Raw genomic sequence first — 19,214 nt, forward strand, 5'->3', positions numbered from 1 at the left:
AAACAAACAAACAAACAAACAAACTACTCACTAATCCCAAATGCATATTGGAGGAATGCACAATTTGTTGGAATAGAAAAATATGAACTTCATTTAAAACTGTGAAGCAAAGTGATTGTAATATAGAAACAGGAAGAACCACATTTATCCATAGAAAAATGAGAAGTATAGTATGGAAAAGCCAAAATGGACAGATTCACCCATCTCTAAGGGGGCTCTATAAGCTACCAGGTCAATTGATGATCATTTCCGGTTTGCATTTTAATGACTGTGTCTTTAGTCTTTCATAAAAAATATTATAATTATTTAATGCAGTATTGTGTAATGTTAATTGGAAATGTACCGTTTATGTCATATTTATTTATAGACATGCTATTCAGTTGGATGTGATAGGGCTGCTTGATTCAGATTTAGCTTTTTAAAGGTGCTCCTGGCTGTACAGTAGTGGCTAAAATTGTGGAAATATTTTGGGAAAAGTGTATTTTTGAGGTTTGATTGCTAATAATACCACTTTTGGGGGCGAGTTTCAAGATAATCATATTCCTGCTGGAATGGCCTGAGAATAAAACAGACCTTAACCCAATTGAAAATCTGTGGAGCCGACTAAAGAAACTTGTTAGTCAGAAGCAACCCAGAAATAAAACCCAGTTAATAGAAGCAATCATTCAATCTTGGTTTCACATTATAACAGCTGCAGAACTAAAAGAGTTGGTTCATTCCATGGGAAGACATTGTAAGGTCGTAATTCATGCTAAAGGTTACTAACTAACTAAGTATTAACTGACATGGTGATAATTTTTATATATCTCGTTTCACTTTTCTTCTTTATAACTGTTATTCTAATAGCAAATCCTTCATAAAAGTTATTGCATTCCATTCCATTGATATATAATTTTATGGTACTATTCCCCCCCCAAAAAAGTGGTGTTATTAGCTACTTTTAGAAAATACTTTTCCCAAAAGGTTTTCACAATTTTGGCCACTACTGTAATGTAATTAAAGTGACATACACACATATATACAGAGGGTGAGAAAGAGAAAATACATTAGCTTTAAAAAAATCATTCATTCAGAGAAATAGAAAAAGACTAGCTATGGGTAGCCTTGTTACTACAGGTAGTCCTCAATTTACAACAGTTCATTTAGTGATCACTCAAAATTAACAATGGCCCTGAAAAAAGTGACTTAGGATCATTTTTCACATGACTGTTGGAGCATCCCCATGGTCACGTGTTAAAAATTCAGATGCTTAGCAACTGGTTCATATTTATGATGGGTCATGTGATCCCCTTTTGTGACTTTCTGATGAGCAAAGTCAATGGGGAAGCCAGATTCACCTAACAACCATGTTACTAACTTAGCAAATGATTCACTTAATAACTGTGACAAGAAAAATCATAAAATGGAACAAAACTCACTTAACAAATGTTTCACTTAGCAATATAAATTTTGGATTCAATTGTGGTCATAACTTGAGAACTACCTGTATAATGTAAGACCTATGTTGCCTTTGCATATGTTGTTTCCAAATACAGCTCCTGGTTTTGGCTATTATCTGTAAAGTCTTTGGTTTTTGTGGCATGCACTGGAGATTATAGCTACCAGTACATATATATCTACCAGCACCTGAATGTATGTTTGTTTTTGTAATGAAGCCATTTTGATGTTATTATTGTACACTGTAATGAAAATGTACTCTTCTATCAAAGTTTAATATTGTACATTGTTTAAATTGCAACCAATTGAAGCAATAAAAAAGAATCCCACAGAACAAATAAATAAACAAACAAGAAGCAAGTAAAAGTGATCCCTTGATAATCCCAATCACATCCTGGTGTCTTCCGATAAAGTCATGGCTGCAAGTCTTGTGACTTCCATTAGGTGTCTCTAACATAACATTTGATGTGTTTCTGCCACAAACCCAGAAATGATTCACTGTAAGTAAACCTGGAAAAACTACTGTTGGAGGTGGACCTGTCAAATATTTCTGTTTCTGGATTCTTTGCAACTCAGAAAGTCTGGTGGATTATGTTGCAGTAGTCTCGGACTAATAATTGTACCACTAGCCATAAAATCGTATTTTTTCTTTCCTTCCAAATGGAGTGAAAGGCTTCAGTTGAAAGCTGTGGCAGCAGAACATTCCAAAATATTGAAAAAGTCTTGTCTTTCTAAATTAAATTTAGAAGAATGAGTTTGAGAAGACCGAGCAACAAGACAGCAAAGCCTACATAAAGCTGGAACAATCCTAAAGACTGACTTAAAATGGGAATTTAACAAGATAAAGCAAGTTTAAGATTTCAGCCTTGAAGGCGTCCCATACATAAAATTCTTCTCATTATGGCTATTAAGATATTTGGGTGTACAAAATTTTTTAGCTTCTTGTTGCTGCTATCCAGCCTAGATAGTTATTTTGCTGCTGGAGCCCTGTCTTTGCAACATTCTCATCCAAATTTTAGTGCTTTATCGCAAGCTGACCCCTTTGATGCCACAGAATCAGGACGAGATGAGAGGCTACATATTTTCACCTTGGATTATGAATATGTGCAAATACCGTATGAAGTTACACTTTGGATTCTATTGGCTTCTCTTGCGAAAATAGGTGAGTGAAAAATGCTTCTTTAATAAAAGTAGGTGTGAAAAAGTAAAACTGCAAAAATAGAAAGAAACCAGCTTGTTACCAAGGAAATAACAATTTAGTGAGATAATTTTAGGTTGCAAAGAAGATTCTACTTGAGGCTTGAAAAATTAAGTATACTTGTCACCCTGTGAGAACAGATACAGTGCTAAAGGTTTTAAAGTTACTTTGTGATGAACCCAAAATTAACCTCCATGTGATTTAATTTGAAATGTGAAATTGTGAATGTGAAAAATTTTAGAGCTGTGTTGCAACTTTTTAATCCAGACACCTTCAAGAGCATATGCAAAGTTTAGTGTGAAAAAGTTAAAATTTGCTCTGAAAGTTTCACCTCACTAACTTTAGAAAAGCACTGATGGTTTTGCAGTTTGGAGTTCTATTTTCAAATGTAAAGTGTTTTTTTTTTTTAATCTTCCAGTTATAATATGTATGGAAGGTGAGGATTTTACAAAGTAAAATACCATGCACTTTTACTTAGATGTAAATATACTTATAATCAATGGGTTTTATTACACTGATGGTTGTGAACAGACCTAGTATTTTAACAGTTTACATTTTCCAAAGAAAGGCAATGATTTATTTCATTCAAACCACAGTACTTGAAAATATATTCCATTAATATTTTAAATGGTTAGTTTTCATTCCCAATTTTTGAAAATAAATTCAATGAAGATCAATACTAAATTTAAAAAACATACATTCTATATATGTATTTAAATTAGAAATAATTTAAAATTCTTACATTAAAAATAACTAAAAAAGAATTTAGTTTTTACTTGACCATTGTCACAGATTCACAGAATTTAAATTTAAATTATGTTATAATGTTTACTTTTTTATCATTAAGAATACTGTCCTTGATGACTAGTGTTTCGCCTGAATACTGTGAAGTTACGATACAATCTTCTTAAATACTTTTAAAAGATCTATTGATTTGAGTAATATACAACCATATGCAGATTTCTTAGAGAAAAAGGAACAGTCTACATTATATTATGTTTATGGTGATAATGAAGTCTTTAACTCCAATTGTGTAAGCTGCTCTGATATAATGAAGAATTATTTAATTGATGTCTGTCTGTCTGTCTGTCTGTCTGTCTGTCTGTCTGTCTGTCTATCTATATAAACTGAAAACAATTTCTAAGAGTCATGGAACAAAAATGCTAGTATATCTGCTGTCACTCTTCTATGAGGAAAATGCACAAATATTGCTGCTGGTTTTGTATATTGAAGTCTAAGAAAGTCATGCTGGAAAACAGAGGGTGTGACAGGGAAGCTGAGAAGATATTTTGTAAAAAATCACCCTAGACACAATATACCTGGAAGAATAGAGGATAACATATGATGGAATATTGGATTAAAACAAAAATAGGTGAAGGACAAGGCCACTTCACTAAAAGGAAAAAGAAACATAACACCAAACCACCAAACATAACACCAAACCACACAAAAAAGGTCTTACTGAACAACATTAAATTTATCCGATTTTTTATTTTGTTTGTTTGTCAAATATGTACAAGGTTGCAGGTATAAGCATGAACATAAACATGAATGAAGGAAGTAAATACAGATAAATGGGGACAGTAAGACAGGGATAGTAGGCACACTTATGCACACCCCTTTTACTCAGAAAGACAGATCACATATTTGTTCCTAAGTTGCTGAATGCAAAAAACCAAGCTGTGTCTTTTCCTGTGTACTTCAATTAATCAGTGAATCTATGTAGACCATTTATCAGATTCTCTGGTATGGCCACAATCCAGTACCTTCTGATTCAAAGGAAGTGTTTGAAAGTATGAATTGAGATGCAACTTCTGATATCCATTATCTAGAAGGGAAATTCATGTTGTGGTAACTTTCCTAATGCATTCTGGGTTAATCTGAATTACAAACTGGAAGTATCTAGGGATCACAAACCATTGCGTGGTATAAAACCTTTAAATTAAAAAAAACCTTAGAAAGTTTAATATGTTTAAATCTATTAATCACAATGACAATTAAGCTATCTGATCAACTCTGGTTGTGTAGTATTTCAATGTTTCTTATGCATTTTGATTGCTCAGAAATTCTTCGGTTCATTCAAGGAATGGGCCCACTGTAGTATTATTGATAGAGAGGCAACAAATTGTCCACCTTTAACAAGAGTGTGAGTAATCTATCGTAGAGCTCCATCAGACTAATGCACTGCTGATATCCAATATGAAGAGAAAAAGGTAGAGTAAGATTTTTTTAAAAAATTCCCAAACCCCAATATAATATCATGATGGTTTTATTTTCCTTTCAAGGTTTCCATCTCTACCATCGTCTTCCACACTTCATGCCAGAAAACTGTGTCCACATTGCCATGGGTGTTTTGGTTGGTGGGATTATTTTTGGCACCAAGCACAAATCTCCACCAGTTATGACTACCAGCATTTATTTCTTATACCTCCTTCCACCCATTATCCTTGAAGGAGGCTATTTTATGTCCACCCGTCCCTTTTTTGAAAACTTTGGTTCAATTCTTTGGTGGTCTGCAATGGGCTCCCTCATAAATTCCTTTGGCATTGGATTGTCACTTTATGGAATTTGCCAGATCACACCTTTTGGCCTCAAAGATGTGAGCCTGCTTGACAGCCTGTTATTTGGCAGCATGGTCTCAGCAGTGGATCCAACAGCTGTCTTGACTGTCTTTGAGGAGATGTCTGTCAATGAACAACTTTACATGATGATATTTGGAGAATCCTTATTAAATGATGGGATAACTGTAGTAAGTATGTTACAGCTTTTTGTAAAAATTGAGCTTCTGTAATGGACAGAATGTGTGTATCGAATAGGTGTATGCATTTCTCTTTCTTCCAAGGAGGACAAAGGAACCCAAATTGTCCCTCTTTTGTTATTTAAATACTCTTTTGAAGTAGGCCTAAAATAGGCCAAATATTTGGTGGCTGATCAAGGATTAGTACTGGTGCCCTTGTCAAGAGGAGTCTAGACCTCTTACTTGGTGAACAGTGAAAAACACAATACTGTCCAGATTTAAGCTACAATCTGCCAAGTTTGCAATCAAATAAACTACCAAATGTACATTCATTGTATTGCCTTTTGAAAACTTTAATTACAAAGATCAAGCTGACTTTATAGCTGAGGAACAGCAGAGATCCTTAATCAAAACAATAACTAAGCAACAAATCACGCCTTTAGCTTTTACAGTTGGTAATTAATTTACAGCTAACCATTTCATTAAGAATTAAGAACCATGGTGTTTATCTCATACCAACTAAGAATTCCAATCACATATTTTTATTATCAAGTACCATAATGATTCTCACTAGGGTTTCAAACTATGCTCAGTGATACCATTGTTAATTGAGATTGCTTTGAGTACAGATATTTATCTATAGCCAGTTGAAGCAATCCATTATGGGATGAAGAACTCTTAATTCAACATTTTGGAGCATGATCTACCATACTGGCCCAGTGCAAGTTGATAAATACTTTTTTTTGTATCTAAATGGGAGGCTGAGAGAGAATGATTAGCCCAAAGTAACCCAGCTGGCCTCCATGCCTAAAGAAGGGTTTTCTGGCTCCTTAAGGATCCTTAAATAATATCCAATGCAGTGATGCCCAATTTTTTTAATAAATTCCCAAACCTTTATAGCCTTTTGGAAGCCCAATATAGTGAAGGAAAACTGGGTATCTCCAGATAGTCTGATCCATAGAAGAGAACCATCACTGGAAAACAACCCTGAGTCCTTGTAGATGGCATTCCTCAGTAACCCTCTTGCATCTTTTAGGATTGTTGTGCTGTTTTTTGGCAAACATATGAAAGTTGTCTTTTTCCAGGACCTATTTCAACTGCCTAGTCTAATCCATAGTCTCCAATATTCCTCCTACTTTCTCATCTAAATTTTACCTAAGATCAACCCAACCTTGTTTCCAAGTTCAGACAAATTTGCCAGCTGAAGCAGTGAGAGTATATGATAGTGCTTCTCCAAGTACTGTAGCTTATATCATTGCAGTAAATTATTCAGAGCTGGGTGTTGCAAATAAAGAGTATTTCACTCATTAGTTGGTTTATTTTGTTATAATGTTTGCATTCAGCAAAAATCCCCTGAGGACCTACTACAACAGTAAAAAGGCAAACTCACATTTTAAAATATAAATAAAAATCTAAGTTAAATCTACCATCAGTACAAATTTGCAGTGTATCCAGCACAGGTCATGGGTTTTTTTTAAAAAAACAAACCTTCAAATGGTACAGTAGATGGAAACAAACAAACAAACAAAAAATTACAGAAGGCATCAGATGAGTTTCTTTGGGATAGACTTTCCACGACCAGAATGATAGCACCAAAGTTAACTTTATATAGCTGACTAAAAACAAAGATAGTTAGCAAGAGCAAAAATGCTCCAATGATTCATTCATTTATTTTAAAATATACAGATCACTCATTTAGCATGCATACCTGCTTTCTAGCAAAGGATGCAAATGTATTTCATGCTTTCTATGTATTTAGTATCTTTCATGTCTAATGAAGCAGCAGCAGGAAAAAGATACTCGCATCCTTGATGTCTCTGAACATGACTAATTTATGGCAGATGATCATTTTGCAACAATCTGCATTAAAGATACCACTAGCAGGAGAAGATGAAATGCATATAAATATCACTGAAATCTCATGTATTTTTGATGCCATACAATGAAGTCAGATCTAGTTTTATCCTTAGGTGTTTGTATTATTTTTAACAGAACAGAATAACAGAGTTGGAGGGACCTTGGAGGTCTTCTAGTCCAACCCTCTGCTCAAGCAGGAAACCCTATACCATTTCAGACAAATTGTTGTTCAATTTCTTCTTAAAAGGGATTGAACAACCATTTTTAATTTTTTAAAGTATATTTGAATTTCTTTGCTATATTGGGACACTGAATGATGGGAGGGGAAATAGTTCTTTATAATTCATTGTTCATTTGAAGCTATAGTGGAGGTGGCATCTTCCTGCAAAGCATCTGCTGCACTGTAATAGCTGGTCTAAAGGATAATGGCAATGAACATCTCTGGGGACAACTAAGGATGAAATGTTTTGTTTCTTTCTCCTGTGCAGGTCCTATACAATATATTCATTGACTTTACCCAGATGCATAAATACGAAACAATTGAATCTGTTGACATTCTAGCTGGCTGTGCTCGCTTTTTTGTAGTCAGTCTTGGAGGGCTGCTGTTTGGCATCGTCTTTGGATTTGTGGCAGCTTTTATGACTCGATTCACCCAAAACATTTCTGCCATTGAACCTCTCTTGGTCTTCATGTTCAGTTACCTGTCCTATTTAACCGCGGAAACACTTTACATATCTGGCATCTTGGCGTAAGTAAAACTTGCAGTGTTCATTTTCGTAGCTGGCACCTTCTTATTAACTTAGTATTTCCTAGTTTTACACCCTTGAGTAATTGCCTTGGGTGATAAGAAAGAATGTTTGAGGAAGCACAAGGCTTTAGGCACCAGGCAGTGATTCATATAAACAAAGGAGTTTTAGGCCTTTCCCTCCTTTGATAATAATGAACTCAGCATATGGCACTGAATTATATCTTTATTAAGTGCTTCTTATGTCAAGGTCAAGGTATATCTTCATGCTGGATGCTTTTTTTCACACTGGAGTGATTTCTGCTGTTAACCAAGTTTCAAGATAAAATCAGGGTGAAATGGTTGCAGAGCTCCAGTCATGAACAGACTTTTGGAACTGCAGCAGAACCTAGCTTTTTCTGGACATGTGGCAAAATATTAGGATAAAGTCATGTTTGATTTTGATTTATTTAAACAATTTAAACTAAACATAGATAACATTAGTATTCTTTTTCATGGATTTAACTACAGGTAGTCCTTAAGTTACAACCACAGTTGAGCCCAAAATTTATGTTGCTAAGTGAGAAATTTGTTAAGTGAGTTTTGTTCCATTTTACAACTTTTCTTGCCACAGTTGTTAACTGAATCGCTGCAGTTGTTAAATTAGTAACATAGCTGTTAAGTGAATCTGGTTTCCCCATTGACTTTGCTTGTCAGAAGGTTGGAAATGACCCCGGGACACGGCAACAGTCATAAATGTGAGTCAGTTGTCAAGCATCTGAATGTAAATCATGTAACCATGGGGATGCTGCAACAGACATAAGTGTGAAAAATAGCAATAGCAATAGCACTTAGACTTATATACCACTTTACAGTGCTTTACAGTCCTCTCTAAGCGGTTTACAGTGTCAGCATATTGTCCCCAATAATCTGGGTCCTCGTTTTATCCACCTTAGAAAGATGGAAGGTGAGTCAACCTTGAGCCTGGTGAGATTCGATCTGCCAAATTGCAGTCAACCGGCAGTCAGCAGAAGTAGCCTGCACTACTCCATTCTAATCACTGTGTCACCACGGCTCATTGTCACTTGGTCATAAGTCACTTTTTTCAGTACCATTGCATCAAGACCTGATGGCCTAGAGGTGGAGCTCTTGCCTCACAATCAGGAGGTTGTGAGTTTGAGCCTTGGTAGAGGCAGATGTAGGGTCTCCTGCTTGGGCAGGGGGTTGGACTCGATGACCTTTAAGGTCCCTTCCAACTCTGTTAATCTGTTAAATCTGTAACTTTGGACAGTCACTAAGTGAACAGTTGTAAGTCAAGGACTATCTGTTTTTCTTTCATTGTTTCATTACACATGACAAGATGATAAGAATTTGGGGATGTCAGGGTTTCAAAGGATAGGAGTTCAGTTGTGCATCGTCTGCTAAAGAATGAACAAAATGAATTGTGCCAACTAACCTTGCAGTGGACAATCTGTAGACGGATTTCCCATTTAGAAAGCCTTAGCATCAGCAATGTATTGAATTAGCAGTCAACCTTCTGTGCACTAGTGAAACAGAATTATTGTAGATCATTTTTCCTCCTTGGAACTTTCTGGAGCCCTTCCATCCTTTAATCTTCCCTACCCTACTCAACAGTGCACAACTATACATAACATATGGCAGGTACTCTGTTCTTCATCTGATTGTCTCGTGTTTTATTTTCCCTTAATATTATTATTTTTTCTTGTTTTCAAAGTACCTAGAGAACTGTATGTTATGGGGCACCATACATTAGTCATGCATAATCAGAAGCTGAATCAAGATGTTATGGTCCAGGCTTCTGTTTATCTCCAGGTGTGACATCAAAACTATTAGGCGAATGCATAAATATTATAAGTGCTAGCTTCCCCACATCTTGAGATCATAGTCTTAAGAAAGCTGCTATACTACATAGACCTTAGCCAAAAGAGTGAGACAAGCAATTAAGGACACTATAAACTGGAAACTGTATTTTGGAGGATAGGAGTTCTACTGCCCTCTAGTTTTCAATTTACTAGAATATGCATAATAATTGCATGCCCACAAATTAATCCATGCTGATTTTTTGAGGGAAGAGCAACCAATTCCCCAATGTTTATTTATTTGTTTTAATGGATGTCTATTTCTGCAAATCTCCATGTTGCTCCAAGCATGTTGATTGAGACTTTCCTGTTGTTTCTCATTGTCTCCTTTTGTTCCCGATTCCAATTTCTAATTGACACCGTAAAATAACCCTCACGATGAATGTAGAAATCTGCCATTTTTACAAGAATTCTCTTTTCCCGTTCCTCTGTTTCAAATGGTTCTTACTCCTTTTCTTCAATGTTTATGACTCAACAGGATCACAGCGTGTGCAGTGACGATGAAGAAATATGTGGAAGCCAATATTTCTCAAAATTCCTACATAACCATAAAATACTTCATGAAAATGCTGAGCAGTATCAGCGAGACCCTGATCTTCGTGTTCATGGGAGTGTCTACAATTGGTCGGAACCACGAGTGGAACTGGGCTTTCATTGGCTTCACCCTGCTCTTCTGCATGCTTTGGAGAGCACTAAGTAAGTTACACAGGCAACTTGAAAACAAACTGGATGGATAAAAGGCTTTGAACATTGCTAGCTGAGACAGAAAGTAAGAGGGAGAGAATGTAAAACAGAAAGAGAAATGTTGGGACTGTTCAGATCTGACTGGTCTAACCAGTTTAACAAAGAGTTCAGGTATACTGTGTTAGCTAAGATAGATTGAGGCATAATTTTCTTTGCTAAGAGAAAGTATTACCTATAGAACTCCTCTGGATATATTGCTTAAGGCAAGATAAACAAGCTATGTTAGATCCTTCATTACTATACAGTATTCTTTGTGTGGCTTGGATAGTTTGCATAACATACATGTTTCCAGTCCTGTTTTATTAGGAGGTTATGCTTATTTTATTATTTTGTTTCCTAGGTGTGTTCTTTCTGTTCTCCATTTGCAACAAGTTCCGCACTTACAAATTTACTCTCAAGGATCAACTTATTGTTACCTATAGTGGGCTAAGAGGAGCCAGCAGCTTCTCCCTTGCGTTTTTGCTTCCTACAACACTCTTCCCTAGAAAGAAGATGTTTATCACATCTACTATTGTGGTGATATACTTTACTGTTTTTATTCAGGTAAGGAGGATCTTCCACCATAAAGCATCCGTGCATCTTGCAGACATTAGAACAAATTTTTATTGGAGGCATGTTTCCCCTGGAGATCTTCCTCATTCATTCATCTAATTTGATCCAGTCTTACAAAAATGGACTTGTGATTTTGTGCACATGGTAAATGTATCATACAAAATAAAAATTTAAAAAATAAATAAAATAAATAAATAAAATAATACTGGTAAAAATGGCTTTTTAAAATACCAGGTACTCCCCCACCCACACACCCCTGGCATGTGAAATAATCAGGAGGTAGAAGTATGCTAGGCCTCAATTAATACTACAGGCATTTGATTCATACTGTTTAGCTGCACAGTTTAATGGTTGGATTTTTTCTCTCTTTATTTCAAATGAAGGGAATTACCATTAGACCACTGGTAAAATACCTAGATGTTAAGAAGACCAATAAAAAAGAATCAATAAATGAAGAAATTCATATGCGAGTAAGTTGAATTTTATATTATTGACAGGGACATAGGGACAGGGACATAGGAAGATTATAAATTATTGCCCGCTCTTAATGGCCTTGGGTATAGCTATCTAGGAATAGCTATCCATTTTTAATTTGAGGTTTGCAGTTGGGATCAGCTGCCTCAAAGCATGTACTGTACTACTTTAAAACGTGAAACCTGATAAACTAATGGTTCTTTTGACCTTTGGGATTTCCCTGCTTCTTCATGGCTGTTGGGAACAGCTGCAGTTTTGATTTAATGCAGTCTTTCAAGACTTTTTTTTCTATTTTATTTTGATTTAGTGTTTTGGGGCAGGTTTTGACCGCAGAAGCAAGGGATAAGAAACAGATATTACAACAGATGCAATGTTTTATGTGTTGAGATTTTGGAAAAATTATTATTTGATGATGGTAGTGCCAAAGAAAAACACAGTTCTAAGGGTCCTTATGCTTTATTCTGAATTTTATCTATACAGTATTTGAAGAATATTATAGGATAAATGCTTATACTTATTACCCTGAAGTTATATTCATATTGTGGGGATGCTCTGTTGAACACAGCACTTCAGGATAAATATTATTTGTGGATTTTAGTTTAGTATATCCAACATTATAATCAAGGTAATATAAGATAAACACTGATAATTTCCATTATTTCTATTTGTAGAATTCTGTTTTGAAATAAACTGTTATGTACTTATTCTAAAACGCAAGAAATTTAATTCATGGAAACTGCTTCTGGGCTTTGTGCTCAAGGTGGAAAAAAAAGAAACTTTGATTTTGGGTTTTACCGATTAGTTAAGTTTGTTGTTATAGAAATAGCTAGTTTATATTACAGGTAGTCCTTGACTTACAACTACAATTGAGCCCAAAATTTATGTTGCCAAGTGAGAAATTTGTTAAGTGAGTTTTGCCCCATTTTATGACTTTTCTTGCCACAGTTGTTAAGTGAATCACTGCAGTCCTTAAATTAGTAACCCAGTTGTTAAGTGAGGCTGGCTTCCCCATTGATTTTGGTTGCCAGAAGGGACAGAAAGTCATAAATGTGAGTCAGTTGTCAAACATCTGAATGTAAATCAGGTGATCATGAGGATGCTGCAATATTGTGTGACAAATAGTCCTAAGTCACTTTTTTCAGCACTTTGAATGATCACTAAATGAGTTGTTGTAAATCAAGGACTACTTGAATTATATAAAAGTAAAAAGTTGAGGTTTGAGATTATTATCTTTATTCTATTGCACCAAAGGGAATTGGAAATCAATGCCTTTTCTTTCTTTCTTTTCCTTTTACCTACACTTTCCCCTTCCCTTTTCCCTCCCCTAGCTTTTCCACTATTTTCTTTTGCATTTTTGCATTTTATATTATAAATTAATAATAATAAAAAAAGAAATGTTTTAATTCATAATAAGGTGTTTTATATCTATAGTTGATGGATCATTTAAAAGCTGGAATTGAAGATATATGTGGACACTGGAGCCATTATCAACTGAGAGACAAGTAAGGATGTATCTAGCAGTGTTAGTCAAAATAGAATAACTGGATAAAACTAAACTGCATAAACTAAGCTAAAATTAAACTAGCTGGGAAAACTAAAGAAAGGCATCAGCAATATTGATTTAATTGAAAGCAGGATGGATTGGAATATATATATATCTTCATTTGGCATATTCACTAAATTCTCTTTAAATTATTAAATCACATTTCTTCTTTTTCCTTGATTTTCATATATTTATCCATAAGTAGAAGTTTATTGTCATATTACTGAAGGAAAAATGGCTGTTAAGATCTGGCAGTATGCTGAATATGTGTAAAAAAATTCAGGATTTTGCCTGGCTCTCAAAATCAAAAGTGCGCTTTGTTCTTCTATCCTCTTTATACCATAACAGTGGATTGATTGCCCTTTTCTTATCAGTTTAACACAAGGTAAGCTGCTGTAGGCCACACCCTTTATGCTGCTGCTGCTGCTGCTGCTTTTTAGCTTTTGAAAAACTTGAGAACTCTTTGGATTTGTAAAGTAATTACAAATTACTTTGTAATTTGGAACAATGTTTGACATCTTGATTATTGCTCTTACCAGATTTAAGAAGTTTGACAATAATTTTCTGAAGAAGATACTACTGCACAAGCAACAGCCTAAATCCAGCCTTGTTTCTTTATATAAGAAACTGGAAATCAGACAAGTCATTGAAATGGTAGAAAGTGGGAGCATGACGCCTACGACTTCCAAATCATCTCTGTAAGCATGTTAAGAACATACATTTGTCAGAACATTGCAAATATTTTGTTTAAGTCAAGGAATTTAATGAACATGGGCAACATATGGTTCTCCAGATGATTAATTCCAGTCAACATTGCCAATGGTGAAAAGCAATGGTTTTTGTAGCAGTTTAGCATCATTTGAAGACCACATCTTAATGAATTTATGGATGTGAGGACCTTTTCTTTTTGGAAAGAAGATGCACTACATAATTTTTAAAACAAGTACTGTACAGAAAAAAGTAAAAAGTCTATGAGATTTAGGCTGCAAAAATACACTTGATGTTAGACATGGCAACAAAGAGATATAAGAAAACATTAGCTTTTTGCTGCCATCCAAAGATCAACTGGGTTTTTGCAACCTCGATCTGATAGCCCTAATTTAGATTAAGTAGGAACTAGAATGAACAAAACTTCGTTCTAGTTCTTCAGTGTGTGCTGAGACGTCAGAGATCTAAGCATACATTCCGGTATTTACATAAACTCTGATATATTTAAATAGGATAGGCTTGCACATGGCACAGGCATGCACAATTTAGTTTGCACAAGCCAGCAGCACACTATTGGCTTGCAGATTTTATTGGAAGACTTAATGCATGATGTTGATTGACTAGATGTTTCCATAAATATACATTGAATTCAATTTAAAGAATTATAGTGCGGTAAAATATGAAAATATGTAACAATCCTTAATAATAAGTTGCTTTTGTATTCCAAAGATTACAAAGCCACAATGTACATACTTAAACACCATATTCAATATGCCTTTTAAAAAAAATCATAGTATATTTCAAATTACCATACTAAGAATAATAAAGAATAATAAACATGGGATTAAAAAAATCTTTAAGAAAAAGTAAATAGATTGCTCAAGAAAAATTAGAGTCTACTTTAAAAGAAAATTTCATTGAAGTAACCAGTTTTATTTAACTGTAAGATTTTCATTAAATCTGACACTTTAAAACTGTAGAATATAATCACACGGAATATTTTTCAATTTAAAAAATATTGGCTTGCTGGTTGGTTTCCTTTGTTTTACTTGAAAGAGATCTGTATTATAAATTGCATAAGTCTATTTGTAAAAGGAAAGGAGTGGACAGAAGCCATGCCTTTTCTCCCTTAAGGAATGGTTATCAAGTTCCTAGGTTAATAGCTAACCTCATGAATGAGCTTTATATGAAATGACTTTCATATAATGATAGCAGAGTTGTACTCACTGCTCCCTTGAAACTGTTTCCAGACAGAAACTTCACAATGACATTGATTCAAACACATTTTGTGATTCCCTAACGCTGACAACTTCTTTTTGTCGAGCTCCAATTTTTAGTGCTCTTTAATCTATTTTTTTGTGCCACCTAAATTTCTATTAAAGAAACAAAACATTTTCATATTTCCAGGAAACTCCTGTCTCTGGAATATTGTTAATAATATTTTACTGTGGAGATTGGTCTAAACTAGAATGTTGTTTTCATCAAAACAAAGGACAACATGGTACCTTCTTTCTTGTTCCATGTGTACCATTCTGGACTGGTACAGTTATTCAGCTTCAACAGTGGAGATAGCAGGAATAAAGAGCTTAGCTTAGACTAATTCATGATATTATCCAATATCTTGCTGCTTTTCTACATTTTCCAATAACTCTGCATCTCTACAGTATTTACGGTAGTAGCATGGCTGATCCCGTTTTTTTTTTTAAAGAAGTTTCTTTACCATATGAAATGATAGGTTTGAGAATAACAAGACTAAAACAATAGAGTTTTTTTTTTCTAGGAAAAAATAAATCTGTACACTATCTAGAACTATGTTGTCAACCTGGCATATCTTTCTTTCTTTCTTTCTTTCTTTCTTTCTTTCTTTCTTTCTTTCTTTCTTTCTTTCTTTCTTTCTTTCTTTCTTTCTTTCTTTCTTTCTTATCAACAAGTACAAGGAAACAAGTAACAGTATAGACATAACCATGGACACATATAAAAGGAAATAAATAAGCAAAACATAGCCATAAACACATAAAATGAGTACATATAAATGGGGATAGTAGGACGGGGATGGTAGGCACTCAGGTGTGCTTATGCATGCCCCCTTAGGGACCTCTTAAGAAACATGAAAGGTCCGCGGTAGACAGTTTAAGGTAAAAGGAGATTAGAGATTAGGGATTATTTATTTATTTATTTATTTTATTTATTTGATTTGATTTCTATACCGCCCTACTCCCGAAGGACTCAGGGCGGTGCACAGCCAAACAGTAAAACACATACATACAAAATTTAAAAGTAGAATTAAAATCAAATTAAATAATTTTGGCCCAGACAAATTAAAACCCCAAACTATTTAAAACCAATTTTAAAATTGAATATATAAAATACTAAAAGATATTTAAAAATTAAAAATCTTTTATAAAAGAGGGAGAAGATTAGGCCAGGCCCGCCTGGTGAAATAATTAGGTCTTTAAAGTGCGGCGGAAGGTGCGCAGATCCGGGATCCTCCGTATTTCCGGAGGGAGCTCGTTCCAGATAGTAGGTGCCCCCACAGAGAAGGCTCTCCCCCTGGGGGCCACCAGTCGGCATTGTTTGGCCGACGGCACCCGGAGGAGCCCCTCTCTATGGGAGCGTACTGGCTGGTGGGAGGCTATTGGTGGTAGTAGGCGATCCCGCAAGTACCCAGGTCCTAAGCCATGGAGTGCTTTAAAGGTGGTAACCAAAACCTTGAAACGCACCCGGAAGACCACCGGGAGCCAGTGCAGCTCGCGCAGGAGGGGTGTTACATGGGAACGCCAAGTCGCTCCCATTACCACCCGCGCGGCCGCACTCTGCGCCAGTTGGAGCCTCCGGGTGCTCCTCAAGGGGAGCCCCATGTAGAGAGTGTTGCAATAGTCCAGGCGGGAGGTGACAAGGGATTAGATTAGATTGGATTCTTAAATCCAATCAAGTTACTTTGAGAAATAGGTCTTAGCACGAGACAAATAAAAATATCTGTTTAGAGGCATTCTATAACTATGTAAGTTATATGTAAGACTATGTAAGACACCGGCAACACCTTCCTTTTATCCTTCCCTTCCACTAATATAGGGTCCAAGGCTGCCCCAAATAAGTCAGAACCTTTATAGGAAGCTGACGCTAATTTGCATTTTGATTTTAAATCAGCTCACCAAGGGCGCAGCCAAAGGAGTCTTCGAGATGTAATCGAAGAAGCCATTGCCCTAGCCGCAAATTTTGCGGCGTCTAGAGAGGCTTCTGCCGAATACTCGGCAGCAGCCACCATTTTATTAATATCTTGTTGAAGACGTATATCGTCTGGACGTAGGCGGTCTCTCAATTGTTTTAGCCAAATAAGATTGGCACGATTAAAAAATGATGCTGACGTAGCGGCCTTCACCGCCCAGGCAGCTGCCTGGTGGGTTTTTCGAAAGGCAATTTCCGCCTTCCTATCCTCAGATCTTAGCACTTCCACCACGTCATTGGACAAAACAGTGGAAGAGGTCAGGCTAACCACTGGAGAATCTACTGTGGGGAGAGTCAATAAACCATCCAAAATAGGATCCACATAGTAAAGTTTTTTATCGTGAGCCGTTGGTGCTGAAAAGGCTCCCGGGTGGTCCCATTGTCTCTTAATGACCTCGGAAAACAATTCCGGGCATGGTATGAAATCTTGGTCTGGAGTGGGAACAACGAATAGCTCATTCTGAAGCTTCCTTGCCTCAGCATCCTGATCTTGTGGATTCGTTATGGAACCCATATTAGTCGCCAATTTTGCCTTATGCAGCGAAGTTTTGAAAACAGATGGCCTGAAGAGGGTAGTGAACGCCAGCTTATCTGGCAGAACTCCCTCGTCTTCTGAAAATTCAGGGTTCTCTGGGTCGCCTTCTGGCTGCCATGAATCCTTACTACTGAGAGATTCCTGCTGGGTGACTGGTGCAGGTCCAGATAAGGGTTGATTCGGGTGAAACTGACAGCTAGTCGATGTGGACGGCATCTGCACCTGCTGGCTAAAGCCCGAAGCCAAGGCATTGGTTAGAATTGTCTGAAAATTAAATGGTTGGGCCAGATCATGCCCCTCTCCCATATGGAGCCCAGCAGCCGTCGGGGTAAAGGTAGATTCAGGAGGAGACCTACCCCTGGGCTGTGATGCCTGCGCTCCCCTCAGTGCATCCTGACCTACATCCAAAACCTCTTGTTGAGGTAAATCTTCCTCTTCTCCTGAATGAGGAGAAAGTGGAGCAACAGAAGATTGGGCCTTCTTTTGAGCTTTCTCACATTGTCTTTCTAGTGCATTATGCATTCTTTGGGCATCTCTGTCCATTGTGCCAGGCCTGGATGTAATAATCCCTGGCTCCTTACTAGCAGAAGGTGCAGAGGTTTTAGACCTTGATTTTGAGGACTTTTTTGCCCTGGGAGTCTGAGGCTGGTCAATATCCGAGGAAAACTCATGGTCAGCCATGTTAGAACAATCAGATGTCTCTGGTACCAGGCAATGAACCAGTGAGAATGAACTGGAAAGAAGTTATGGCGCCAAAACCAGCGTCCAAAAAGGTACTCAAAGGCAAAAGGCCCAAGTAAAAAGACTCCCTCAGCCAGGTAGTTGTTCTAATACCAGGAAATCCTGATCTGAGCGTGCCTCTGCAACCTTCAATAAGAGGCCAAGATTAGTAATTTCCTCACGCCGCTCTGTGCCTCAAACCTGCCATTAAAAATGGGGCGAAACTGGCTCCCAGCTTTGCACGCTCCTCCGCAGATCAACCAGCGGCAGTCAAAGTTCTCCCCTGCTATGGTCACTCCAAACAGCTGAAACGGGATTGAGGACCAGAGCTCTCCCAATGCCGAAAGTGAGGCAATTAAACCATGGGAGTTTGTCTTGGCATTTGAGCAGGGACTCCGGAGCCGCCCTGCACTAAGCAGAGCCCAAAATGGCGGCCGCGGTTATCCCGGCACGCCGGTAACCAACGTGCTCGCCGGTGGCCAATTTAATGGCTTAAGGCCGTCTGGAGCTGCCCAACTGGGTCAGACTCCTATCGCTGCTAGGGTCAGAGGAGCAGGGGCGAGATTCTGGAGCCCCAGATACACTCACCCACCGCTGGCAGTGAGAAACAGCTGCAGTGGCAAGCTGTTCCCTCATGAATCTTCGGCTCCAACTAACAAAATCCAATGAAGCAAACAAAGATAACAAAACCTAAATTGTTGAGTCTTATGCCTAACTAGCGTTTTGAATGTTGATTGGAGCAGCCGCTAGCAACAAAAGTAGCGGGAGCCACCAGCTGTCGGATTGGCTACACAATTTGACAGCTTGCTATATAAGCCTCGTTCTGAGGAGAATCGTTCGTTCGTTGTGCTGTTTGATTGTCAGTTACTGTTAGTACTCT

General features: G+C 36.9%; 1 protein-coding gene across 1 annotated transcript in view; it reads left to right on the plus strand.

Moving 5' to 3' along the window:
* The first annotated feature begins 1,917 nt into the window (after positions 1 to 1,917).
* The window catches only part of SLC9A4 (solute carrier family 9 member A4), a 30,804-nt gene continuing 13,507 nt past the window's right edge, over positions 1,918 to 19,214 (plus strand). The window contains exons 1-8 of the mRNA XM_034420524.3: positions 1,918 to 2,599; positions 4,921 to 5,384; positions 7,718 to 7,977; positions 10,312 to 10,529; positions 10,918 to 11,120; positions 11,513 to 11,599; positions 13,035 to 13,105; positions 13,686 to 13,844. Coding sequence (XP_034276415.2) covers positions 2,338 to 2,599; positions 4,921 to 5,384; positions 7,718 to 7,977; positions 10,312 to 10,529; positions 10,918 to 11,120; positions 11,513 to 11,599; positions 13,035 to 13,105; positions 13,686 to 13,844 — 1,724 coding nt within the window. The 5' untranslated portion in view covers positions 1,918 to 2,337. The remainder of the gene's footprint in view (positions 2,600 to 4,920; positions 5,385 to 7,717; positions 7,978 to 10,311; positions 10,530 to 10,917; positions 11,121 to 11,512; positions 11,600 to 13,034; positions 13,106 to 13,685; positions 13,845 to 19,214) is intronic.

Source organism: Pantherophis guttatus, chromosome 5 (assembly GCF_059756535.1).
Source record: "Pantherophis guttatus breed Tessera chromosome 5, ASM5975653v1, whole genome shotgun sequence".
In the NCBI taxonomy this organism is placed as follows: domain Eukaryota; kingdom Metazoa; phylum Chordata; class Lepidosauria; order Squamata; family Colubridae; genus Pantherophis; species Pantherophis guttatus.